Source organism: Epinephelus fuscoguttatus, linkage group LG18 (assembly GCF_011397635.1).
Source record: "Epinephelus fuscoguttatus linkage group LG18, E.fuscoguttatus.final_Chr_v1".
NCBI lineage: Eukaryota > Metazoa > Chordata > Actinopteri > Perciformes > Serranidae > Epinephelus > Epinephelus fuscoguttatus.
Window position 1 is genome coordinate 8,713,431 of NC_064769.1, and position 27,462 is coordinate 8,740,892.

A 27,462-nucleotide genomic window follows, 5' to 3' on the forward strand; every position below is an offset into this window, starting at 1 on the left:
TACCATCCATTCATCTCTTTTCAGAACAGGGACATTCCCGCCTCCTAATCAAGGAAAAAACACAGAAAATTAAACAGCTGAAGCAGCTCAGTCCTTTACCCACAGGTCTTTATAAAAACAAGATGAAGTTACTTTTGTTGTTTCTCTTCTGTCATGTTTCATCTCCAGGTAAGATCACAAATTTAATCTTCCATTCACTTTCCCCTCAGCTCTGTATTTTGTTCTTGGGCAGCTCCAGGACACACCTGCAGTGTATGTTCTGACTGGATCATACTGAATACATCATATTCATAAGTGTTGATGATGATGTGTGTATATTTAAACTAAATGTGTGAACCTTGTTTGTTCTGTAGTGAAACACTCCCTGGAGTACTTGTTAACTACGTCTTCTGGAGTTCCAGACTTCCCAGACTTTGTGGGTACTGCAGTGGTTGATGACATTTTGGTGGCAAACTGCAACACCAATGAAAAGATAATAGAACCGAAACAGGACTGGATGAAAAAAATCTTTCAACATTTTCCTGAGTACATGGAGGAGTACACTCAAATGTGTCTTGTGAATCTGCCATACGGGTTTAAAACTACGATCTTCCGTTTGAAGCAGGACTTGAACCAAACTGGAGGTAGGCTACATCATTCCTTTAGGTTGTATTTCACTTATGGCTAAAATGGTCTGCATCCTGATTTGTTATTTGGCAAAACAGAGCTATTTATAGCTTCTTTTACGAACATGTGCATGTGTTCATGTGTGCACATTACAGGCATTTGCTGGGAATGTATCTGAAACTGCAGGTGTCAAACAGGTTTTACTGTTACTGTTTTACTGTACTGTATTTTACTGAAATAAGAGTTTGATGTGTGCACAGAATGCAAGAAGACATAATCACTTTGTTGACTGCCACTGGCAATCACCCATTAATTCATAGAACAAAGGTTACCATTGTAACCTTTAAATTGTTTTACAGAAATTGGGTTTCATCTTTTACACAAAGAAAAACTGTGCTGACTATTTGCTCTTGGATCCCTGTACAAACCACAGGGCTGGGAGAAAAGCAGTGCATCACACAATATGTTAAAGGTCATCTTTCCACTGGAGATATCATCTGTACATCAGTGTTAATTACAGTCTCTGTCTCTCAGGTATTCACACCTTGCAGGAGAGGATAGGCTGTGAGTGGGACGATGAGACTGGAGAGGTTAATGGTTTTAATCAGTATGGTTATGATGGAGAAGACTTAATGTCATTCGACCTGAAGACACTGACATGGATTGCTGCGAAACCACAGGCTGTCATCACTAAAATTACATGGGATGCCTCCAGATATGTAGTTTTAGATGTGGATGGGATTTATGTCACTCAGATATGCCCATTTTTTCTGAAGGTATATGTATCCTATGGCAACAGCGTTCTGCTGAGAACAGGTAGGATCACATGATCTGATGTTGTTTCATGGACACAACAGTGTTGATATAGACTGCTCAGACTGAACTGACATTGTGTTATCACTCCAATCAGTCTGATATTACTTTCTTTTTGGTCGTTTTCCGCGGTACTAAGATTTGATTTAGAGATTGACAGTTTTGGTTATACATTACTTTTTACCAAAGCTGCAATGGCCAGTACACAGATGGCATGACTGAGGTAAGCTCCCAGTGTTTCAGTGTTTTAAAATTGAAATAGTTCTACTGAACAATGACACTGTGATTCACTGCTATACTGTAACCTATAAAAAATATCAGAACCTTTCTAATTGACTGTAGTGAGTTTCTTCTGTGGTGATGTAGTTTCCCTCTCTGCCTGATATACAGACAATGTGAAAGTTGTGTAGCAAATGAATTGGTATGTAGCACTGTCATAACATTTTTACAGCTCATAAGATACATAAGACTGTTGATTTTGCATTTACCTGGGAGAGAAGTTGCTAGCATGTTGCTACTTCATAAATTATCCAGTGTGGCTTGAGTTCATAACAATACCATCTGTAGTTTCATGCTGTAGTGTACTTCCTCTGACTCTCTCTCTGCAGACCTTCCCTCAGTGTCTCTCCTCCAGAAGTCTCCCTCCTCTCTAGTCAGCTGCCACGCTACAGGTTTCTACCCTGACAGAGCCATGATGTTCTGGAGGAAAGATGGAGAGGAGATTCATGAGGACGTGGACATCGGAGAGATCCTCCCCAACCATGATGGATCCTTCCAGATGAGTGTTGACCTGAACCTTTCATCAGTCCCACCTGAAGACTGGAGGAGCTACGACTGTGTGTTTCATCTCTCTGGTGTGAAAGATGACATCATCACCAAACTGGACAAAGCAGTGATCAGGACCAACTTGGGTAAGTGGTTTCAATATCAGGTCCATCCAGTAGTAGAGACAAAGTGTGAATGTTTTGTTGTGGTTCCAGTTTCTCCCTCACAGTTTCCTGCTGGTCCTGTTATTGGAGTTGTTGTAGGACTGCTGCTGCTGCTGGCACTCTGCATCACTGGACTCTTCCTCTGGAGAAGGAACCATCATGGTGAGTGAAGCCATGTTCACTCACTGTTTGATTCAACATGTGGGTTTAACTCAAGAGGAAAGTGTCAAATAACATTTTAACAGCTCAAAATACCATGTGCATATGCAGAAAAAGTATTTCAAGCCTTGTTATTTTTACTCTGAAGGGATAGAAGTGTGAGCTGGCTGATGGTCAGTAGTTTTGCTGACAACAGAACACAGTCAAGGTCCTCAACAGATGTACTGCATTATATATTGTATCAGAGCTGCAGTCCTGCTTTTATATTCAAAGCAGAAATCTATGAAATTTTGGAGGAATTCTGTAAAACATGCAAAAGTGTTCTTTGTTTCCTCTCATAAAATCGTTTTATTTTTTTTTAAACATTTAATACTGTAATCTTTCATCTGTATTTCAGGATTCAGACCTGCAAACAGTAAGTATTCCTTTATAGGAAAAAAAAAATGGATCTGTTTTATTGATAAGAATTTCGTGTGTCTGCTACCATTTGCTTGTAATCATTTGTACTGTAATCAACCACTGATGTCCAGTTCTGTCTCACATATGATTACTAAAAACTTTAAAGTTAAATTTCACTTAATTTTCTATTTCTAACTTTAGACTCTTCATCTCAGTTGGACAACACTTTAGCCCTAACTGATGACAGTGAGTACATCATTGTTTCAGCTATGCTGTGCACGTGACATAATGTACAAGTTTCATAACCCACAAAACATTCTACATGACAAAGATTTTTCCTGGTCAGTAATGATACCAATACAGCAATGTGAAAATACTCCTCCATTCAAAATCCTACTTAAGAAGTAGTCCAGATGTATTATCAGAAAAATGTATTTAAAATATCAAAAATAAAAGTAGGCTACTCCTCCTTAAGAAAAAATTCCCCTGTAATGTATGAGTACAGGTGGGGCTATATGTTTGTTGCTTTATATGCAGGGAAGTATTGGGAAATATTGCCTCCAAATACTCAGGATAAAGTCAAAAGCAGCTACAGTTTACATCCATGTCTGCTCAGACTCATATGTAGCCATGACAGCAGACAATGCTTCAAATAAGGATGCTACTGTCGAGAAGATACAAATTATAAAACATGGATGCTTTACACATATTTTCAGCCCAGCAGCAAATCAATACAATCAGCACAGTTTCAAGATGAACACCCTAGATTAGTGTCACCAATTCTGTATCTGACTAAATGTTTCCCCTTCTGTTCCTGAGATATGACGTTGAATTATGGCCAGAAAAGTGTTTTGCTGAAAATCATGATGTCACAGTGAAGCTGACCGTTGACATTGTGGATATTGCACGTCATCATTTAATCATTTTATTCATTTTAGACATTTGTGTGAAATTTTGCCAGAGGACTATGGATTCTTTATGGCCAAAAAAAGGTTTTGTGAGGTCACAGTGACCTTGACCTTGACCTTTGACCTTTGACCACCAAATTCTAATTATTTCATCCTTTAGTTGAGATAAAACAATTCCCTCAAGGCATTCTTGAGATTTGTGTTCATGTGAATGGGACGGAGGCCACAGACAGACTGACGGACAACCTAAAAATAAAAAAATCGATCATGTGGAAGATCCTGAAAATATATTGATCAGTGCATCTGATATTGGTTATGCTATCTCAAAGCTGGACAGTAACAAGGCTTGTGGCCTTGATGACATCGCCGCAGAACATATGAAATATGCCAGCCATAGGCTTTCTGCGCTGCTGGCTATATGTTTCACTGGTCTCCTACGTCATGGTGTCTTACCTGATTCCTTGACACATGTAATATTAGTCCCAGTCCTAAAGGACAAGGCTGCAAAGTTAAATAGTATGGACAACTATTGCCCAATTGCTCTGGCAAGTATTCTATCTAAAGTGCTTGAGAGAGTTTTGCTGAGTAGGCTGGCATTGTTTGGCTTTGTAGAGGTGCCCCCTCTTATATTATTAGAATTCTAGTCTTCTGGTATGCAAACCAAACAGTGTGTGTCAAATAGGGCAAGGTTGTGTCAACTCCTTTTCATGTTCAAAATGGAGTGCGTCAAGGCGGAATACTGTCTCCCTATTTATTTAATGTATACATGGATGATTTATCCAGATTGTTAAATGGGTGTAAGACTGGATGTCTAGTTGGAAACTCTGTAGTCAGTCACCTCATGTATGCTGATGTCCTGGTAGTATTCAGCCCATACACTGCAGGTTTGCAGCAATTACTACACGTTTGTTCCCAGTATGGTAAAGATTTTGATATTAAATTTAATGCAAAGAAAAGTAACATTATGACTGTCAAGAGCAGGAGGACAGGAGATTAATTTTCCCTGTTTTTCGCTTGAGTGGAAATATTCTTAAGGTGTATAAAGAAACAAAATATCTTGGACATTACATATCTGATGAACTGAATGATGATAGAGACATGTATAGACAGTGCTGCAAATTATATGGCCAAGCAAACTTATTGCTGTGTAAATTTAGTATGTGCTCTCGCAGTGTTAAATGTTCTCTGCTCAGGGCCTACTGCACTACTATGTATACTGCACATCTGTGGTGGCGATATAACAACAGTAGCATGCTTAAGATCACTGTGGCCTTCAATGATGCCATGAGACTTTTACTTGGTGTCCCCAGGTGGCACAATGCAAGCCAGCTGTTTGTGAACTGTGGTGTTCCTACTCTTGGAGCTTTACTAAGACAACTGATGTATAAATTCATGTCTTGTCTGGGCAAGTCCAAGAATGCTATTATAGAGGTTCTAACTAGCCCTAACCAAAGCTGCTTTCGATATACATCTGGACTTCATAAACATTGGCATAACAGCCTCTATAGGAGCTTTTAAAATTGTTTGTAAGTAAATAATAAAGTAAATATATATATAAAAATGCCTCTGGCTTTGGCTATTGCCAGCGCAAATGCAAAAAAAATACTCAAAATTACACTTAAGTACAGTCCAGAAACTGATTTTTTTTTTTTTTTGCTTTTTTTTATAATGAACATCAATAATGTCTCAAATGCATAGTCAGTTACTCAGTTTGTCCATTTACAAATTTGTCTTGACAGACTCCCAGTGAAAAGGGGAGGACTCCAATGAAGTTACTGTGGCTGTGAAGTGTCTGCAGACTCTCTCTGAAACATTTATTAGTCTTGGGCCTTATCTGGTTTATATCATTAGGGACCAGGCCGTTATCTGTCTTTGATGGTGATCAGTAAGAAGTCCAGCCCTTTAGTTGTCACATCATGGACTTCTGTTTGATGCTTCCACTCTTGAAACACACTAATGAAGACCGTGCAGTGAACCCCACCTGTAAACTCTTAGTATTCTCCTAATTCTCAGTGCTTGCATATTAATCAAAGAATGTCTTAGACCCAACACACGTATCACTGAACTGTATGTACAATGTAGAACTGCTGGGATATGTGTACACACATATATCTTTATATTCTCTCAGATAATGTTACATTTTGTGTCGCTATTGTTTTTGGTGTTTTCTGTGTGTGTGTGTGTGTGTGTGTGTCTTGCATCCCTCTTGTTAATACAGACATGATTCACTGTGACCTTTCATGAACTAATAAAAGTCTGATGGAAAGTTTTTTATTTGTCCGTTTGTTGTCCTTTTGTATCAGAATGACATGAAGTCTTCTTCATCATAACTGTACTGATTAAAACCATTAACCATGCCTCATGAAATGAATTAAGCTTCATTTGACCTACGAAACAGTCTCAGTGTAATACTTATGCTTGTTTCCTAACCATCAGAGAGAAGGGGAACTGCCCCATTGGTTCGACATCCCATTGTTCCGACCATATTAAACTCATTGTTCCGAAGTCTGTTCCGAAATCATCATGATGCCCTGTGGTTAAGGTCTGGTTAGGTTTAGGCACAAAAACCACTTGGTTAGGGTCAGGAAAAGATCATGGTGTGGGTTAAAATGAAAAAGAAAGTGAAAAACACATAAGCCGTGAGCCTGCTCTGCCTCAAGCCGGTCGCGGCGCACCATACACCCGCTGCAAGCTGTTCAGCACCGCGGACAGTCGGACTAATGGGATGTCGAACCAATGACATGGACCCGAGAGAAGAGTGTCTTTTTCTTTTCAAAATAATTTATGGCACGCAGACCAGAGGACCCTATTTTACATTTTCTTGGCAAAGCTTCATAGTGAGAAGTTTGTTAGCCAGTTAAAAGGAATAAGGACATTTTTCTTTAGAGAATTTTCTTTTTGATGTTAAATTTTGTGGTTATGGCTGTTACTGGGGCAGGATCAGCAAAGAGATAAGAAACGTAAAGACCACAGTCAGTCATTCAACAGATGGAGAGAACTGTGGGAAATGAAAGGATTCAAAACTGATCCTGAATTGGCCCTCTTCCTGCTAGACAGTTATGAACATGTTTTAACAAAATTACTATTATCAAATCTGTAAGTTGTAGGCTTGAATGTAACCTAGGTGTATGAATGGTACTAAAACAAAGGTTATTTAATTTCACCATTGTCATATTACAGTTATTAATCGCACATAGCTATAAATAGAAACATTACCTGCAAACAGCTATGTTTAAAAATATAAATAGTGTTAAAAACAAGTTGCATCTTTCTCTCATTCACTTCCGAAACAAATGCCAGATCAAGATCTTTATGGCAAGAGGCAGTAGTGCTCATGGGAGATGTAGTCTTCATTTCGGGAAACGCTGCCATTTTTTTCAACAGGGGATGCCAAAGTCAACACAAAATTAAAATTGCTTTAAAGTAAAAATGTAACCACTCAAAATTCTTTTTGTAAACTGAAAATCCAAATTTAGATGACTTCTTTTGTCAACAATGAATTCAGTGGCAGCCATGAGGACGACAGCAAGAACAGCCACCGCAGCAGGGATGGGGACGGCCATGTCATTGGGCTTCTCTGCTGAACAAAAATTAAGACCTGTTCAAATAAAGCAGGTAAGATGTCCATCCATCCATCCATCCATCCATCATCATTTTGTTCATTGGGTTAGTTGCTGGGAACTAAGACTGACTTAGCTGAGTTAATACAATATAATCTATGATTCTGGCTTTCATCTTAAAAGTGAGTGTCTGTAATAATACATTAAAAGTGGGAAGTTTAGGACCCCAGGAGATGCAGTGGAGAACGACCTCAAGAAGTGATTTGCTGTGGGACAAAGAGATTTTCAGGTTGTGGATTTGCATGCTTTTTTCTTAAATCAGGAAAGACTAAAAGTACACCAAAGCTTTTTCCCATCATTAGTCTTTGTGTCTTGAGCAGTGAGCATTATGTGGCCAGTTTCCGATAATTATTAATAGATAGCACTGACAGATCACACCTCATGATGGTATTCCTGAAATTTGAACTCACTCTAGCACTTACAGCACTTACCTCCTTACTTTCATCTGGAGTGTGAGGTGTGTTCACCTGAGAATATGCGTCACACTCCAGATGAAACATTAACCTAGGAAACAGGTTTGGACTGAAGGGAAAGTTTACATCAGCTGACTCTACTTCACTCTCCAGCTCTACGTCCATTCAAAACAAGATGTGTTTACTTCTCTTGCTCCTCTTCTGTTACAAAGACATTTAAAGTCTTAAGTTTAAACCCTTTGTCATTTTGATTCGGCCTACAGGCTCCTGTAGAGCTGGATACCACCGCAACACATTATTGTACTGTTTCACTGAGTGAAAGGTAACATTCCTAGGATGTTTATTGACATCTTGAAAAAAAATGCAAAACTCCTTAAAACAATTTCAGTAGGTATTTTGTTTGATCCATGTGTAATTTAGTAATCAGATCTTGTTGCAAGTGAGAAGGGAATTGCTGTCAGTGTTCAAGTGAGTTTAGATTTCAGGAATACCATCACAGGGTGTGACCTGTAGACACTAATGATACTAATTAGACTAATGATAGGAACAGGTCTTTGGTGTACCTTTGCTCTGTACTGATTAAAGAAGCAATACAATTCTGTGTAGCTAACTGACAATCACTTATCCAACAGAATGATACAAGAAAAAAATTCAAAAATCATAGAGCATACTGTATTAACTCAACTCCAAGTTAGTCTTAGTTCATGGATGGATGGACTTCTGACCTGCTTTATTTGAACAGGTCTTAATTTTTTAACAGAGAAACCCAGTGACATGACTGTCCCCATCACTGCTGCAGTAGCTGTTCTTGTTCTCTTCCTCATCGCTGCCAAAGTGCGAGTAGCACAGAAGGATCCAAGCAAAGTAGGGCTGTCACAAAGACTTGCAGAGTTTTTACCATTGCTGAAATAACAAAATAAATGCAATAATTTCTGGAAAGTCTAGTTTTGCCTTGATTCCCTTTACCTCCTATCTTTTAAAATACAGACAGTCTATCCTGACAGCCAATCTAAAGAGACGTTTCAACAATGCAAGGACAATATTAACAAAAGCTTTCAGCATTTTAGAGCAAATCTCCAAACCTGTGATACTTTGCCTCTGAGGAGCTTGTAGATGGAAACAAAGTGTCACATCGAATGTTGAGAGTGAAACACATGGTAAAACATGCTTATTCACAGTCATTTAGGGTGGAGGTTACAACACATGATGTGTACAAGCACACATAAAACAATAATATCCAATTGAGGTAGTATATACAGTAGGTGCACCCAAGCCCACCTCTGGCTACATGTATCCTGTTCAAGGTTCTCTCTCGCTACTGCACACCAGAGAGAACCGGATTTTAATGTATTAAAAACTGTATTAATATGTGCTTAATTTGCTCTTTGTAACAGCTGCATGAAATGTCTCCATCACATGTAGCCATGTAACATCATCTAATACATTTAATTATGATCACCTGATGTTTTTCATGTTTATTTATTTATTTATTTATTTGTTTATTGAATCTGTGGTGGGGTTAAAATATTGTGTTGCACAAGTCCATCAGTAGCCACAAAGCTTTAGTAACTATTTAATTAACAGCTCTTTATTGAAAAGTTCAGAGGCTGTACTTTCACCATTTTGTCATGTTTGTTATAAATATAATGTTTTAAGAAATAGGGGAGGGTATTGAATTTTTTTTTTCAAAGGGGGTTCAAAAAAAAATATTACTAATGCTGGACAGCCCCTCCCCACCTCAATACATTTTGTACAGTCCCTAATTTAGTAGAGTCAGTGCTATTGTTGGGCAGATGAAGCCTTATGAAGCTTCAGGGCTTCAGACACAGCAGCACAGTGACATCTGGTGAATGCAAAACTCACAGCAGCCCTGCAAGACTTAAGTCAAGGAGTGAAACAAGTTTCTCAACTTCTGAATCATCTGCCCACCTCTGATCAAAACAGAAACACTCCCACCTCCCTCTCAGAAGACATACATCTGACAGAAGACAAACAGCTGAATCAGCTCGGTGCTTTACTCAAACATCTTAAAACAAGATGAAGAAGTTACTTTTGTTGCTTCTCTTCATCAGGTAAGATCACTTTGTACAGTTTTTTCTAAATGGTTAAACACTAACAGTGATTTATGAAGCACTGTCTCTGAAACCATGAACATTTGTCGCCAGTGTATTTACAAAGTGTGCCAAACTGAATGCCCTTTCTCTGCTTTACATGCAGTTTGTAATTTTGTAACACATTTTTTGCAAAACTGTTAACACAACTCAGTGCTTTACAATAAGTTGCGATTTAACACACTTATAGCAAAACTGTAAACATTGGTCTCTACATTGCAACATTATTTTGCCAGTTGCCTTTCCACATTAACACATGTACTGCCTAGCTCAAGACAACATTGCATGTCGGGGCGTTGGTAGCTCAGTGGGTAGAGCAGGTGACCCATATACAAGGCTGTTGCCGCAGCGGCCTGGGTTCAAGTCCAGCCTGTGGCCCTTTGCTGCATGTCATCCCCTCTTCTCTCTCTCTTCCCCTTTCAAGCTTACCTGTCCTGTCCATTAAAGGCAAATGCCCAAAAACATATCTTTAAAAAACAAAAGACAACATTGCATGTTATGTGAAGTCTTACAGCCAGACCCACAAAGAAGGCAAGATTTAGACAATATGTTTCACCAAAATCAAACTGAATTCATAATAAGTGTGGTAGTGTGTGTATTTGAAATAAATTAATATAAATATACATATTATACTGAATGTATAAACCTCATTTGTTCTGCAGTGAAACACTCCTGCAGTTTTTCTTTACTGGATCCTCTGGAGTCCCAAACTTCCCAGAGTTTGTGGGTGCTGAATTTCTGGTGGCTTACTGCGACACCAACATCATGAAAGTAGAACCAAAACAGGAATGGGGAAAGAAGATTAATGAAACCCATCCTCAGCACTTTGAGTGGTTAACTCATGAGCGTTTTGAGATTAAGCCAAACTTCTTGAAAGCTACAATTAATAGTTTGAAGCAACGCTTCAACCAAAGTGGAGGATCTCTCATATAAAGAAAAGTGCACTGATTATTTGCTCTTGAATCATGAGCACATCAGAAGACATGAAAGAATAGCAGTGCATCACTCAATATGTTTAAGATCATCTTTCCAGTGGAGATATTATCATCTGTACATCATTGTTAATTACAGTCTCTGTCTCTCAGGCATCCATATTTTACAGCAGATGTTTGGCTGTGAGTGGGACGATGGGACTGGAGAGGTTAATGGTTTTAATCAGTATGGTTATAATGGAGAAGACTTCCTATCATTCGACCTGAGGACATTGACATGGGTTGCTCCGAAACCACAGGCTGTCATCACCAAACTGAGATGGGGTGCTGACAAAGCTAGAATAAAATACAATGAGATGATCCTGAGTCAGATGTTACCTGAGTTCCTGAAGGCGTATGTGGCCTTTGGCAAGAGCTTTCTGCTGAGAACAGGTAGGATCACATGACCTGATGTAGTTTCATGGACACAACAATCCAATCAGTCTGGTATTACCTTCTTCTTGACTGTTTTCTGTGGAGGTTAGATATATGTAGCACTCACCAGTCAGTAGAGACCGTGACAGCCACTGCACATTTAGCAAGAGTTTAACTGCAATGACAGGCTGTCAGTCAGTCAGTCAGTTGGTGGGTCCTTTACCTTGGTAGACTGGATGCATTGCTATGAAATTTGTTGCACAGATTCATGGTTCCCCCAAGAATGAATCATAAAAAATTTAATCTAAAGCCATTATCAGATCAAAATATCTGGTTATCCAATACTTTGGTTTATGGCCTGAAAAAATACCTGCACAACCAATGACACTGACATCAGCCTCAGCTGTACTATAGGTTTAGTGCTAATTAACATATTAGAATGCTAACATGCAGAATTGAGATGTTATTATATCCGTAAAACATCAACATGCCGGTATTACTGTTGTTAACATACTGAGATCAGCTTATAGCTCAAAACATCACTCTACCTCAGGACAACCTCAAAGAGCTGCTGGCATGGCTTGGTCTTGTTAGGGGCCGGGCAGCTCTGCTGCTGGTCCCTCTTGAATTTGATAATATTCTCCTCCTTCTCCTTCTCCTTCCAAACATATCTAGCTTCCCATGCATGAAAATAAACCAAACATGACACATAGGTCCCATGCTAAACTTTCTCAATGGGAAATGGGGTCAATAGTTTTGATAGTGACACTACAGCAACTGTTTTAAGTTCAAAACTCTGAAAAGTCATACCAAATCACCTGTATGGCCTACAGCTTTGCAACTTATACTAAACTGTAGGCCCAGTTGTGAGTACACTTTTGTAAACTCCAACCTAGTGCAAATTATGAAGTCCATCACTCTGTTTTTTTTGTTTTTGTTTTTTAACAACTGTAAAGCTAATTAAACTTATTTCCTCCCACACTTTTGGCTCAGTGTACGCCAAACATGCTTCCCATGCAAATTCAGACTGTCCTACACAAAAATATTACACAAATTTTCGAATGATCAAAAACTGAGCCCACAGTGCATCCAAATGTGTCACTGTAAACAGTACTGTAAACAGCTAGTGTAAATTCTTACTAAATAAAGCTCCAATGTTCATTAAATACATTGGCGATATTTTGCTGTCTGGGTAAATGAAGTATGCCAATTCTCAGAATTTTCACACAATAACTTAATTTTTGACACTAGTTTAAAGTCTGCCTGTAAATACATGTACAGCTGTTATGCTGCAGCCTGGTGTTTGGCTGTATCATGGTGCGAAGCCACATCTAAATTCTACACTGGTGAAGTAGCTTAACTTGATAACAACTTGTCTTTAATGCCTAAAAGCTGTGAATCCCAGGTGGTGCAGATTAAACATGCTTTTGCCTTCTCAGACATTGTGCTATGTGGGTTAGAAACATGTGATTTTAAAGATATTTCGAGGATAGTAATATTTTTGGCCCGGAGAGTTCTACTGATGGATCCCCATGGATTTGTTATTTGTCTTCCTCCTCTTCTTCCTTTTCCTCTTCCTTATTATCCTCTTACTTCTTTTGTTTTTATTCTTCTTCCTCCCCTACTGAGCACTTATCCATAGGTATGTTTAGCTTAGCTACTAGGCTTTACACACTGTTTATTCATAGGAGTTTCCCAGCACTGTTAGCCCACCTAGGCCAGAATTAGCCATTGGTGTCAGATTTGTCAGTTCAAGTCCTGAATTATGGTAATCTCATACAGATTTGGGCAGAAACCATGCAGTTCTTTACATGCAATGCACATGTATTATTCTCACCCACATATATTTCACTTTTTCTGCACTTTTCTGGGGTCCCTACAGTCTTGGGATTGCATAGATTGGACATTACTGGAAGGCTGAGACTCTTGTGGATCCAATGTGACCAATTTTATTCTGTGATGATGTTAGACCCCATAACTAACTGCTTTGTTGTAATGAGATTTTTTTTTTTTTTTGTTAATTTGACCTCACCGTACTAAATGAGGCAGCACGGTGGTGTAGTGGTTAGCACTGTCGCCTCACAGCAAGAGTGTTCCTGGTTTGATTTATTTTCTGGAAAGTTGTGCTGATGGACCCTTTTTTCTTCTTCTTCCTCCCCAAAATGCCCAGCCCTGACCTACTGCTGCACAGCAGCTACAATTGTTACTTATGTTGCTCAGTTTAATGATGGTCTCCAACAATTCTCTACCACTACTATTGACATGAATCAGCACTGAGACTCACTGCGCTCACAATTGTGATGTTTTTCAACTAACAATCATGTCTTTCGCTCTCTCTTCTTTTTCTGTATGTCTTATGTTGATTTCTCCAGATTTAATTTCTGTTTATTTATTTTCCCTTGTTTTCTTTTCTTTAACATTTGCTGTTTCTCATCTTTCTCTACACCCTTTTTTCGTCTCGCTCCTCTCCTTCTATTGTCTGTATTCCTCTCCCTCAGTGTCTCTCCTCCAGAAGTCTCCCTCCTCTCCAGTCAGCTGCCACGCTACAGGTTTCTACCCTGACAGAGCCATGATGTTCTGGAGGAAAGATGGAGAGGAGATTCATGAGGACGTGGACATCGGAGAGATCCTCCCCAACCATGATGGATCCTTCCAGATGAGTGTTGACCTGAACCTTTCATCAGTCCCACCTGAAGACTGGAGGAGGTACGACTGTGTGTTTCATCTCTTTGGTGTGAAGGACGACATCATCACCAAACTGGACAAAGCAGTGATCAGGACCAACTTGGGTAAGTGGTTTCAATATCAGGTCCATCCAGTAGTAGAGACAAAGTGTGAATGTTCTGTTGTGGTTCCAGTTTCTCCCTCACAGTTTCCTGCTGGTGCTGTTATTGGAGTTGTTGTAGGACTGCTGCAGCTGCTGACACTCTGCATCACTGGACTCTTCAGCTGGAGAAGGAACCATCATGGTAAGAAAGATGTTTTTACTCACCAGAAAGCCATTTCACTTTACTGCAGACTACAAGATAATATTTCAGGGGAAAAAGATCTAAAAGAAATAAAAGTGTGACATGGCTGATATTCAGTACTTTGACAGAATACAGTACTGGCATTTGGCTCATGTCCTGAAAGTTACTCTCATATCTTTAAATGTGATATACCTGTTAATCTAAATGATTTCTGATCTTAAATGTTTATTGATGTGATCATGTGTATTTCAGGTTTTAAGTATTATGCCTGATTATCTGCCTTTCCCTCTCTCTTTGTCGAAATAAAAACAGTTAATAGTTTTAAATTCAACTACTGATACATTTCTTGTTTAGCTTTAGACTCTTCTTCCTCTCAAACCACTTTGGTCAAAGATGCAGCTCTTGATTGATCACAGCGAGTACTTCGGCATGTCGATACTCTGTGCAAACACTGGGTACATTTACATGCACACCAATATTCCACAATTCTATTCTATGACAATATTCTGAATTTGATCCGGGTCACATAAACAGCATATTTTGTTTGGATTTTCCTAATTACGGTAGGCCTTTTTCTGAATTAAGCATTTTCCAATTAAGACATGTGGAATATATAAGTATTAATAGGTTTTAATAGCATTTTTTGGCATGCATACAGCACATTGAGAATATGTGTCCCCATTGGGGTTTTTACTGCAGTTTGTGACACACAGCCTCTTGCCTGTTTACAGTCCAGTCTGTCCACTGTCATGGAGACGTACACAAAGCAACTCATCAACAGATTGCAATGCTGTTGGGTATGACTGCATACCCCCCCACCCCCACCCCCAAAATACTTTAATACTCTCCTAGGTAAACCTGTGAATCCTTTAAGCGTGCATAAAAATATTCACAAGCAGCTGATATTAATTATATTACTGACTAAACAACTGGAACAAAGATTTTACCATAATATTGATTGAAAATTCTGCATTTTGGACAAAACATAGCCTACTGCATAATATGAAAGCAAATACTGTACAATTTAAAAACTAAGTCCAGGTCCTGTTGTATCTCTCTTTACAGCTATCCAGTGAAGATAAGAAGAGGACACATAAGTCCAACAAATTTACTGTGGTACAAATATTTGATTATGTTTTGCATCATAAACATACATGAACAAAACTTATTTTACTGAATATTGAGATGTTTAGGTCATAGGGCCAGTTAGAAAGTCAAAGGATGCATAAAACTGGTCAAGTGTGAATTCAAGATCAGATTGACATGTGTCTGGTGTTCAGTGTAAACAGTGAAGACTGACTGACTGACTGTGTGAGAAGTGACAGAAGCATTGCAGATGCTGCTGTCCAGCTGTTTCTGCAGAGCTTTGGTGGAGAATGATTACTGCTGCAGCCAGCAGAGACCACAGACATTAAGAGAAAACCATGTTCCCAGTAGGACTCCTTGGGTTTTCAGACATATAAACTCCTACTTTTAAGTTACTGGACCTGTTTTCACTTCAGTAGGCTTTTGTCTCTATATGTTATATTCTGTTTTAGAAAACTTACGAACAAATTCAAACATGTTACATGTGTTTTGGAACAAGACAATACACAGTAACTGTCTTTAGTACATGCATGTCAGTTTATAATTTACTTAGTTGTTAACTGATCTCACTGTTACACTGGTGAGCTACAAAACATATAAAAGTTTAGTCACAGCTTCCAGAGGCTGATGACATGGTCTCTGTGCATCAGTTCAGATGGCAATTGAAAAATGTTTTTGTTTGTTTGTTTGGTGAACAGAATATTGTCTAGCTACATTTTGCTGCCTTTTAGTGTTATTTTTTAGAGGTTAAAAGGTTGCTCTTTCAAGTTGCAATAAAAGTTTAGTTATATTTTGTTGTGGCTGAAGGCAGCTATGCTTTCAACAACAACAACAACAACAACAACAACAACAACAAAAACATGGCAAAACACCCTGTTATGCAAGCACATGCCTTCTAATACAATGGGGGTTGATCCAGTTCAATTAAATTTAAAGGGCTTTATTGACATGGGAAGCATATGTTTACACGGCCAAAGCAAGTGTGAAATATAAACAAAATGTATACAATCAGTAAAGATCTGCCAGACATTTATTTGTACACATGTTGCAGCTGATTGGTTAACACCTCTGACAGATCCACCAAATGAAAGAAGATCTATCTAAAAGCCAGCTGCACATCAGACCTTTCCAAAACTGGACCCTATCCACTCCCACTCTGCAGTGGAGTGTAACTCCATTTGTAGTCACCTCCACAGCTGAATGAAGCACTTTCTTCATCATGGTGAAGGGGATAAACACAGTGGTAAGCTTTGAGACAAACTTCCATCTCTGTGGCAGAAAGAGGAACTGTTGTAACTTTAAGTAACTGTGGAGAAAAATAAAACTTCATATGTATTTGTAGCACTTATATTTAACCTGTATGTCCTGCTGTTGTTTACCTTCATTGTGTATATTGTGTTTTTATCAACAAAATAAATGAATATCTATCTATCTATCTATCTATCTATCTATCTGTATGAACTTTATTTGTGCGGAAAGCATCAGTGCAGGCTGTCAGAGAGTTTTACAGTTCACCTCCTCACAAGTTGGTTTGGGGTGGCACTTAGTGTGCAATGAGGCGTGAACGCGCAAACGCAGTGACAGCATAGACTGTATGTTAAAATAAAAGTGAGTAGAGAGAGTGTAGAGGGTGGTTGGGAAATGCCCAGCGTTTCACAGAAAATGTAATAAAATCCGGAAACCAGTGAAACAGTGCACAGCGATTTGACTGAGCGCGCCCTGCCTTCACATGACCTGCTGTCAAGAGGCGAAAGGGAGCTTGTGACCAAAACATGAAGACCTCGATGCTGCTGTTGTCTCTCTTAACCCACTTTGCATTTCCAGGTAAGATGCATGTTGTATCTTTCTTTTAAACACTTTCAAAATAAATAAATAAATAAAAAAGTTTGTTGACTGGTAAGTTCGGGGGTTTAAAAAGAAACTGAAACAACTTCAGTCACACTACTTTATATGTCGCTCTTGGGGAGCTCGTGTCACTGAAAAGTTATTTTCCAAAGGCGTACGTTTGGTTTTAGAGACATTTTTTGTTGTTGGACGACTTAAATGCTGTGTTGTTTGTGTGCACTTGTTCCCTATAACTGTTTCTCTTTATACGCGTACACGCGGATGCACACGTACGAAGAGTTTGATTGCATTATTCAGTATGTACAGTAGGCTATTTTCATATATTATTTCCCAAATAAAATAAATGTTAAACGGATATTTTATTTTTTTTCATTATGACTGAAGCTGGAAAACTTAAATTTAAATATTTAAATGTAGATGTAATAGATTTTTGTGTTATTTGGTGTAAAGGCAAATGCACTCTGCACTGTTTCCATTTCCATCCACATGATCATTTAAATGAACATCAGCAGTTGAACTGACTTTGGTCAAAACACAAATAGGCTGTGCATAGTCCTGTACTGTTTAGTCAGTGGTAAACAATGTCAGATTTTAGTTTAATCTTGACATAAATATTCTCCAGGAGGCTAACATCACTTGTATTTCATGCAGCAGGTTATTGTTTTCAATTTAGAATAGCATTTATTTCACACATAACACACAATAAAAAAAATGTAGTTCATTTTTTATACCTGACACTGCATGCTGCCTGCACAGCATCAAACCGCAAATGGACTAAGGACAAGTAGCTGGTTGAAGAAAGGGGAGCATCCAGCAGCTAAAGACAGATATTTTTCTAAGAGGTTTGTTCAGACCAAAGTCGAAGCTTAAAGGACAAAGGGAGTATAAACATAAAGAAGCCTAACCCAAAAATGTTTTTATCCTACAGTGAAACACTCCTGAAGTATGTGCTCACCTCTACTTACGGAATCAATCGTGTCCCACAGTTTTTCGGTGTGGCAATGGTTGTGACGGTTCCGATGGGTTATTGTGACAGCAACAGACCAACCCCAGAAGCCAAAACGGACTGGTTGAAAAGAATTTTCAAAGAGAAACCTAAGCACTTTGACTGGTACGTTGGCAGCTGTTTGGGTAACCAGCACACATTCAAGGACACTATGGACACCTTGATGCAACGTTTTAACCAAACTGAAGGTATGTTCTCTTTTTACTGATGAAATGTTTTATTTATTGCAAAGATGCAAACATAGTCTCCATTTTGAATTGCAAGCACAGGCACACACACACACACACACACACACACACACACACACACACACACACACACAAAGAGTAGTCCCTCCTCTTCCATCAGGGGTGTAATGTGTAATTATCTTGAACCGTTTACTATTTTTATTAATTCTGTCAATTCTTACCTGGAAAGTTTTAGCAGTGCACTAGTTGCTGTCTATCAGCTGTAGAAGTTGAGTATATCTGTGAAAATGTTTCAAACATTTTATATATGACGCCATCACCAGAATGTGTCAACTAGTGGAACAAGACCAAAACAGGCTGGAAGTCCTCGTTCCTTTTCCCCACAGCGTTCAGGCAGCCTCCCACTGCAGATATGGACTGTACTGACTAATACTATAGTGTTTATCAGTGTGGGTAAGCAACCACACTCCCATATACTGTACGAGGTAGAAAATACTGAATTAAAGCATATGGTCACAGTGCTTGAACCTTGCAACACTGTGCTTTGCGTGTGCATTTCAGTCTGTCTACCTCCCCTGCATTAAGGCCAACTACAAGCTGCAGTTCAGCAGTTAACAGGTCAGAGTCTTATGATGGAGCATTATTTGCATTTACATTTATTTACATTACATTTGTGTTAATTATGTTATTCATTTTTTCTTATTGTCAAAATGTTAGTATTTGAGTGCCTTAACTCTTACAGTAAGACCTGGCCTATCAGCTACTGTTGAGTGTTTACACTTTTCAAAATAAATGAAATGTTACATATATTTCTGCATTTAGGGGGAGTTTTTCCTGCTGTACTAAATCGAACTGTAACGTCTGTGTACTGTTACACCCTTACCTACAGTCTTTCATCCATCAACTGTGTTAGTCAGCTCTGCCAACAGTATTATTCAGCAATGTCAACAGTGTTATTTAGCTACGTGACTGGCTGGTTTCATTGACCTTGTGCTGCCCGCCCGCTTTTCTTTTTTGTCTTTTTCTTTTTTTTATGTTCCATTATCAGTTTTGTCATAGAACTTCTGGTATTACCACCCTTGGTCAAGGTTACAAGCGAGCTGATCTGATACTAGAAGGTTGAGTTTAAATACTGCAGGTCTCTGATTGGTCAGAGGGAATTGTCACTAGAATTGTCAGCTGTGTGACAAGGGACGTCCTGCACAAACCAGGCATTTTTTAATAGCCACACTACAGTGAATAGAGACTGAAATGTTTTTATTAGCGCAACCCAGATTTTAAGAATGACAGCCTGTGAAACAATGAGGTACACCACAACATGCACTTAACAAAACACAGACATTGTTGCTGATGAAAGGATCCAGCAAGTGTCGTGCTGAAGATAATGTCACAGCAGTTTTAAGAGGTGCGGCCATGGCAGTCAGCTGAGAATCACTGATGGGGTACTATCAGTGGAAAATGAAACAGAGAAAAAGACCTGGCAGTAAAAATAAGTCTTAAAAAATAAATAAATCTTTGCACATCATTTGTTATAGAGGCTCCATTTCTGTGTCTGTCTCTTAGGTGCCCACATTTTCCAGAGGATGAGTGGCTGTGAGTGGGACGATGAGACTGGAGAGGTTATAGGTTTTATGCATTACGGTTATGATGGAGAAGACTTCCTTGCATTTGACCTGAAGACACTGACATGGATCGCTCCAAAACCACAGGCTGTCATCACCAAACTGAGATGGGATGCTGAGAAATCTAGAACAAAATACAATCAGAATTACCTCGCTCAGATTTGTCCTGAGTGGCTGAAGATGTATGTGGACTATGGGAAGAGCGCTCTGATGAGAACAGGTGGGATCACATGATCTGAGGCTGTTTCATGGACACAACAAAGTTCAAACATCCTGCTCAGACTGTGTAATATCACTCCAGTCATTCTGACATTACTTTTTTATTTATGCCTGTGGCATCAAGATTTGATTTAGTTCTCACCAGTCAGTAGAGACTGACAATCGGGGTGCTCTAATGTTATCTTCTGCCAAAGCTAAGACTGACACCCAGCGAGTGCTCAGTTAGCATGAGTTAAGTGAGTTTAAGTGCAGTGACTGGGTGTCAGTCAGTCAGCTGGCCCTTTGCTTTATTAGACTGTTTGGATTTCTTTACAATTTTGTACAAATAATCAAGTTACCCAGAGGATGAACTCTACTGCCTTTGGTGATCCTCTGCCTTTTCCTCTAGTGTCACCAGGTTGACATTTTTGGTCCAGACTGAAATACTGTATCAAACTATTGGATGGATTGCTATGAAATTTGTTGCACACATTCATGGTTTATGACCAAATATGTGCAAAACTAATGACATTCAGTTCAGCCTCCGCTGTACCAGCAAATATTAGCATGCTAACACACAGAACTAAGATGGTATTACAACTGCCAAACATCTACGTACTGGTCAAATCAGCTCAAAGCACCACTCGCTCCTCTTCTCTCTCTCTCTGCAGACCTTCCTCAGTGTCTCTCCTCCAGAAGTCTCCCTCCTCTCCAGTCAGCTGCCACGCTACAGGTTTCTACCCTGACAGAGCCATGATGTTCTGGAGGAAAGATGGAGAGGAGATTCATGAGGACGTGGACCACGGAGAGATCCTCCCCAACCATGATGGATCCTTCCAGATGAGTGTTGACCTGGACCTTTCATCAGTCCCACCTGAAGACTGGAGGAGGTACGACTGTGTGTTTCATCTCTCTGGTGTGAAGGATGACATCATCACCAAACTGGACAAAGCAGTGATCAGGACCAACTGGGGTAAGACTGGAATCAGACATTGATTGAAACTGAAAAAAACACACCTGTTGGTTTGCCTTGTTTTGGTTTTCTAAAGCTAGACCAGGGCCCTGTTTTACAAAGTGGGTATAGTGAAAACCATGCGTTTGTTAACCTTGAGATGAGGGCAAACTCTTGGTTTTCCATTTTAGAGAGAGAGTAACTTAAACTCTGGCTCAGATACACTCGTAACTGACTCTGTGACCCCAACCTGTTTGATGGCAGGCTTTCATCAACACACCCTGAGTTTCTTTCTGTCTCCCGTTGACAGAGCCAGGTGGGCTGTTTCATTTCCTCATTGATTCAGAACGTATCAATGTGTGTATCAAGTTCATTAATTAGTGGAAGTTTATTTTGTGTCAGAATTGAAGTCCTGGTTGGATAGTAGTTACTCAGGACCAAATGAAGTGAGGGCTTCTATGTGCAGCTGTCATCTTGTTAGAGAAGTTCCACCTCAATGTTTATTGCACATAATGTGTCGACTCAGTGTAAATTGTAAAAATCTGTATGAAGCTTTAGACACATCGGATCAATGAATAATTATCGCTATCACTCGTGATGTGATTGGTTGCACTGATGGAACATAATTCCTGGAATATTTGAAGTTATATTTTTGTGAGTGAGCATGATGGTGGTGCAGCTGCAGACTGTAGTTTGGAAGTCAGCTTTTTTTTAAAAAAAAAGGCTGCGTATAGTCTGAACTTGTTTTAACAGCATTTCAGTGACTGGATTTAAATTTTCCCATCACAACTGTAGATGAAATAAACTGAGTGAATGTTGTTGAGCAAGAAATCCAAATAGATGTCTTAAGTTTAAAATCTATTGTATTTGAACCTAAACGACATTTCAAGAGCAAATGACTGACCACATTGTTACTAGATCAGATTGAGAGCTTAAAACCATATCTCTGTTTTTGATAGATATTCTTTTAAATCTTAAACTATATTTTTTATCTTCAGCTGCTGGCTCCTGTGTTTTGTCCCTCTCAGATTAAAGCTGAACAAATATATTTAAAATGTAATGTGGGCTGCAGTAAGATACACCATATATGCATGCATTAATATCTCTACATCCACCGGACTAAAATGGAGGCTGTGCTTTTATTTACCTGTTGCCATGGTGAATCATAGTATTGGAGCTCCACTGAGGATGGCTCGTTTCTTTCCCGCACATAAGCTTAACTCAGAGGAATATACTCTGACTTGACTGACCTGACTCTGATCAGCTGTTGTGGAACTGAAAACTCAGAGTTTTCCATCTCAGCGTTCATCAACTCGAAGTTCAGAGTTAGACTTTCTGAAACAGGGCCCTGGATCATAACTACAGAGGATATGCCCCAAAGCATTTTGCTATCAGGTCATCAATATAAATCATATTAATGATTATTAATCCTAGGCTAACAGGATAATCCTGTTTACAACTTGTGTCTTATTTCTCATCGTTCCATTATTTCTATTAGTTATGATAACATTGTCTTCATGAAAGTCATAAACTAAACATATAGATTTTTTTTCCCCTTTTTTTCCCCCAGTGGGGACCTTTTCTCTCTTTTTGTCGTTTTTATTTTCATTTTTTCCTTTTCTTTTTTTGTAATTTTTAATGTTAATTATTTATCATTTTCTTGTAATTTCTTGTCATCTCTGGCATTTAGAAATGGAGTTCAGTATAAGTGGGTGGTGATCACATACAACACAACCAATACACACACAAACAGCAACACTTCATCATAACAGAAACAGAAACAAACTAACAGATAAAAAAAAAAAAACAGCAGACAAAAGCTAAACAGTTTACCTCACACGACACATGGACAAATGGCCGTACAGTAAACATTTCATATTGGCATAACAATATTCCAAAACTAGCTCAACCGCAACAAGTACAAATTAGACAAAAAGGCATTCTTGAAGAGATAGGAGTAGAGACCATTCACAGTTTTAAGTTTCACCACATATCTTTTCTCACCACCCCTCAGCTTCAATAAACTTTTCCCACCTATCTAAGAAACCTTGATTATATTTATAATATAATATCCAAAATAAACTGGTGTTTAAAGACTCTACTCAGTTGCCTTATAAATTAACCTTTTCCCTAATAATATTATTAATTTAACAGTATAGGTCTTTGTTTCTGTAACATCCCCCAACACAGACAAACATATAGATCTCCATCCAGTAGTAGAGACAAAGTGTGAATGTTCTGTTGTGGTTCCAGTTTCTCCCTCACAGTTTCCTGCTGGTGCTGTTATTGGAGTTGTTGTAGGACTGCTGCTGCTGACACTCTGCATCACTGGACTCTGCATCTGGAGAAGGAACAATCATGGTGAGTGAAGCCATTTTCACTCACTGTTTGATTTAACATGTGGGTTCAACTCAAGGATAACATGTCAAAAACATTACTTTTACTCTGAAAGGATAAAAGTGTGAGCTGGCTAATTTTCAGTAAGTTTACTGCCAAAAGAACACAGTAAAGGTGCTCGGCAGATGTACTGTATATACTGTTTAAGAGCTGCTCTCCTACATTTATATTCAAAGCAGAAATCTGTGAAATTTATGGAGGAATTCTTCAGAACAAAAGTGTTTGTTTGTTTCATAAATTCTGGATTTTCCTTAAAATTTCTGAAAATCTCTCACCTGTATTTCAGGATTCAGACCTGCAAACAGTAAGTTTTCCTTTATCAAAAATAGAATACATTTGTTTAATTATTCAGATTTGAATGTGTCTGCTATTATTTGCTTGTAAATATTAGTAATCAGTCATTCATGTCCTGTCCTGTCTCTGTGATCACTGATAACTTCAAAGTAAATTTACTTAATTATCTGCTTCTAGCTTCAGACTGTTCAGCGTCACTGGACAAAAACTTGTCACCTAACTGATCAAAGTGAGTATGTCATTGTTTGAAATGTGCACAGTAGACTTTTCATATTCACAAAGACATTATAGTACATGGTATAACTATAGGGAGCTTGACAATTGAAAGATGGTACTGCAAATACGCGTTTAATGTCTGTAGACCAGAAATCAATAGTGGAAGAAGTATTCAATCAAGTTCTGCAACACAAATCTGGGTGAAGACTTTGGACTCAAGTTTTGCATTTTTAAAATTTTAATTTGGAAATTAACTATAGCTGTCAAGTTATTTATAACAAAGTAAAAGTACTACATGTATTTGAATAGAAGTATTAAGAGACATGAATTAGAAATACTCAAGTACAGTACAATTACCTCAAAATTGCACCTATGTAAAGTACTTGATTTAATATCCTTAGTTACTTTCCAACCTTTCCAGGAATAGATAAATTACCTTCAATGAACATTAAAAATGCCCCATATGAACTGTAAGTACCTAATCAGTCATTCATCTTGTCCATTTATTAATTTGTCTCGACAGGCTCCCAGTGAAGATTAGATAAAGACTCCAGTAAAGTTACTGTTGCATCTAAAGTGTTATTTCTTTTCTAAAAAGCATTTTATTCAAATTTGCATTTATTCAAATGTATATATTTATTTTATTTATTTGATCAAAATCAAACAATGAGATGTGAAGTTACAGAACCTGTCAGAACATCACAGGATGAGTCAAACTGCTCAAGTGTGAATCTATTTACACACCAAAGAACCAAAGAAGATCATTGAAGTGACAGTCAGAGCTGACAGAAGCATAACTGTGGAGGAAAATCCTCCAGGAGTACAACATCTGGAGAAAACTGAGGATGCCATACAGCTGCTTCTGCAGACTCTATCTGGAACACTTATCAGTGTTTTACCTTATCTGGTTTATATCATTAGTCAAGTCTTTAATGTTGACCCATAAGAATTTGTAAATTTGTTAATAATCTTGTTATTGCATCGGTTCCTCTGGAGAGTTAATGACCTGTGTGGTTGGTAACTGAAAGTACATTTACTCAAATATTGCAATTCTGAGGAACTTTTACTTAAGTTAAACATTTTCATTCTATGTTACTTCATTCTTCCCCTCCACAACATTTCACCAGAAATATTTTATTTTCCTTTTTTTAAAAAAAAAAATTGTATTGTTACTTTACAGATGAAGTATTTTAAGATAAGATAGAACATTGTGTCATACAAATCTGATGATAATCTTATTAAATGTAATGTTTTGGATGTAAAGGCCCAGACACACCAAACTGACTTCAGAGAGCTAGCAGCAATGAACACCCCCTGCTATGTTGCCTGACGTGGCCATGTCTTGACCAAAAAAGTTGCACTCCAACACATTGCAAAGACGATGGTCAACCAGCACATATGTTCAGCACCTCCACACCAGCAGTCTGTAATCCTCATTCAAAGAGGAGCTAAAGACTGTCTTGATGCTATTTAGCCAGTTAGCACATTAACAATCCAATCCAATGCTGAACAACAGAGCATATTTACCATGCGCCAGTGAACAGTAACACAAACCATCACAAAACGTTTCTGCTAGAAAGCTCATGGCTAAAGAAAAATAATCTTATCTTATGTGAAAAGTTTGTTTTGGTCTCACTCCCTCTGGACTTTTGCTCTTTGTTTACTTTCCTCACTTTGTTTCTCTTCTCTTGCGCTGAGTTGAACTGCCAGTCAGAGTTTTTCTTTCGCTGTCAGGCTCGGCCGCCAATTCAGCATGCTGAATTTGGCCAAAAAAGAGCCGATAGGGCAGATGAGGGGCAACGCTGTGGGAAATACTGCACCGACAAGGGCGTCTGACGCTCGGCAATGGCCCAACTCTGACCAGCAGCTGACCGTGTCTGGTGTGTCAGGGCTTTAATGTTATAGATGGAAGTGTCAAGAGATGGTGTGATTTTACGCCAGGCTAGCATACTTGTTATTCTTAATGATGTATTATTGCCTAAATTAGACTGGCTGTATTGAAATGTTTTAATCATGGTTTAATTTCACAACTGTGACAAACAATGCTGAGGCTTAGAGCAAACATTATCCTTGCCTGACTGTCCATGACGCGGGTCAGGGAGAAGCGATGCAGCTCTGCGGGGAGTTTGATTTGTGCGTAACTGCCACAGGTGAAGTTAAAGAGCATACAACACACTTTTAATTGAGTATCAATGCCATGGACCAAATTAAAAAACTATAATATGAAAATAGAAATAGAAAAAACATAAAAATGAGCACTTGCTTGAGTACCACCTGGGGTCCAGTTGTGCATGGGCCTGACATGTAATAGTCAAAATTAGCTCCAGCTTGACTGGCTACAACAAAAAATGCCACTATACAAGTTAATTTTCAGTAATAATAGATATAAAAATCTGAAAGAGACCTGTACACTGATGAATTTTACTATTGATACTGAAAGTACATTTTGCTGGTTATACTTGTGCTTAAGTTAAGTATTAAATGATGACTTTTAAAGTATCTTGTATGTCTACGCTGTGTTATTTCTATTTTAATTAAGCAAAGCAGCTGGGTACTTCTGTCACAACTGCCGGATACAATTATGATATCTTCATCATTTAGTTATGATATATCAGGGAAAATGTGGGTAAATGTTTGTTGCCATTTGCAAAGACAGGGCCATAACTAGCTTAGCTTCTTTCCTATCATCATCATCGTCATCATCAGAAACAACTGGGTAAGTGGCTTCAGCATCAGGTCCACCCAGTAGTAGAGACAAAGTGTGAATGTTCTGTTTTGGCTCCAGTTTCTCCCTCACAGTTTCCTGCTGGTGCTGTTATTGGAGTTGTTGTAGGACTGCTGCTGCTGACACTCTGCATCACTGGACTCCTCATCTGGAGAAGGAACCATCATGTCAAGGAACAAAGACATTTTTACTCATCAAAGAGCCATTTGTACTTCACTGTGAACACCAGTATTGTAGAGTACAGTACTGGCTCATGTATTGAGAATTACTCTCTCACCTTTTAAAATAGGAGCAGAAATCAGTTAAATTAATGGGGTATTTCCAATTTTTGTTTATCTTAAATGTTTTTAATTCTTACTAATCTCCCATCTGTATTTCAGGATTCAAGCCTGCAAACTGTACGTATCATTTCATATCATCCATTTGTCCTTTCCCTTTGTTGAAATAAACACATTTACTAGTTTTAACCTCCTGTGACACTGCATCCTCATATAAGGGTATTGCATTTTGGGATTGCTGCACTTGCACTTGTTGTTCTTATTTACTAGTCCATACCCATTGGTAGCTCTGTCACCTTCTACCTATGCCAATCCTCACTGCCTATGTGCAGTTTCACATAGATTGACCACGTCAGTGAGTAGAAAAACGTGAGACAGACAG

The 27,462-nt window shown here is 38.6% G+C and overlaps 2 protein-coding genes and 2 pseudogenes across 3 annotated transcripts; all 4 read left to right on the forward strand.

Moving 5' to 3' along the window:
* LOC125906216 (major histocompatibility complex class I-related gene protein-like) lies at positions 1 to 6,042 on the forward strand. 2 transcript variants are annotated; one of them, XM_049604693.1, is made up of 8 exons: positions 2 to 168; positions 354 to 623; positions 1,141 to 1,422; positions 2,028 to 2,330; positions 2,400 to 2,510; positions 2,905 to 2,922; positions 3,108 to 3,152; positions 5,554 to 6,042. In XM_049604693.1, the coding sequence occupies exons 1-8, from the start codon at positions 123 to 125 to the stop codon at positions 5,562 to 5,564; spliced, it is 1,086 nt and encodes a 361-aa protein (XP_049460650.1). In that variant the 5' UTR covers positions 2 to 122; the 3' UTR covers positions 5,565 to 6,042. The 2 variants fall into 2 exon arrangements, with proteins under 2 accessions (XP_049460651.1, XP_049460650.1); XM_049604694.1 differs by lacking the exon at positions 1,141 to 1,422 and having other exon boundaries at positions 1 to 168.
* A 4,547-nt stretch (positions 6,043 to 10,589) lies between these two features.
* On the forward strand, positions 10,590 to 11,336 carry LOC125906369 (major histocompatibility complex class I-related gene protein-like; annotated as a pseudogene).
* A 455-nt stretch (positions 11,337 to 11,791) lies between these two features.
* On the forward strand, positions 11,792 to 23,539 carry LOC125906370 (major histocompatibility complex class I-related gene protein-like). The gene is made up of 6 exons (XM_049604987.1): positions 11,792 to 11,797; positions 13,817 to 14,093; positions 14,163 to 14,273; positions 19,962 to 20,240; positions 20,901 to 21,191; positions 23,424 to 23,539. Exons 1-6 carry the CDS (start codon positions 11,792 to 11,794, stop codon positions 23,537 to 23,539), a joined length of 1,080 nt encoding a protein of 359 aa, XP_049460944.1.
* Positions 23,540 to 23,852: 313 nt separating this feature from the next.
* LOC125906217 (class I histocompatibility antigen, F10 alpha chain-like) overlaps positions 23,853 to 27,462 on the forward strand; it is a 30,258-nt pseudogene continuing 26,648 nt past the window's right edge.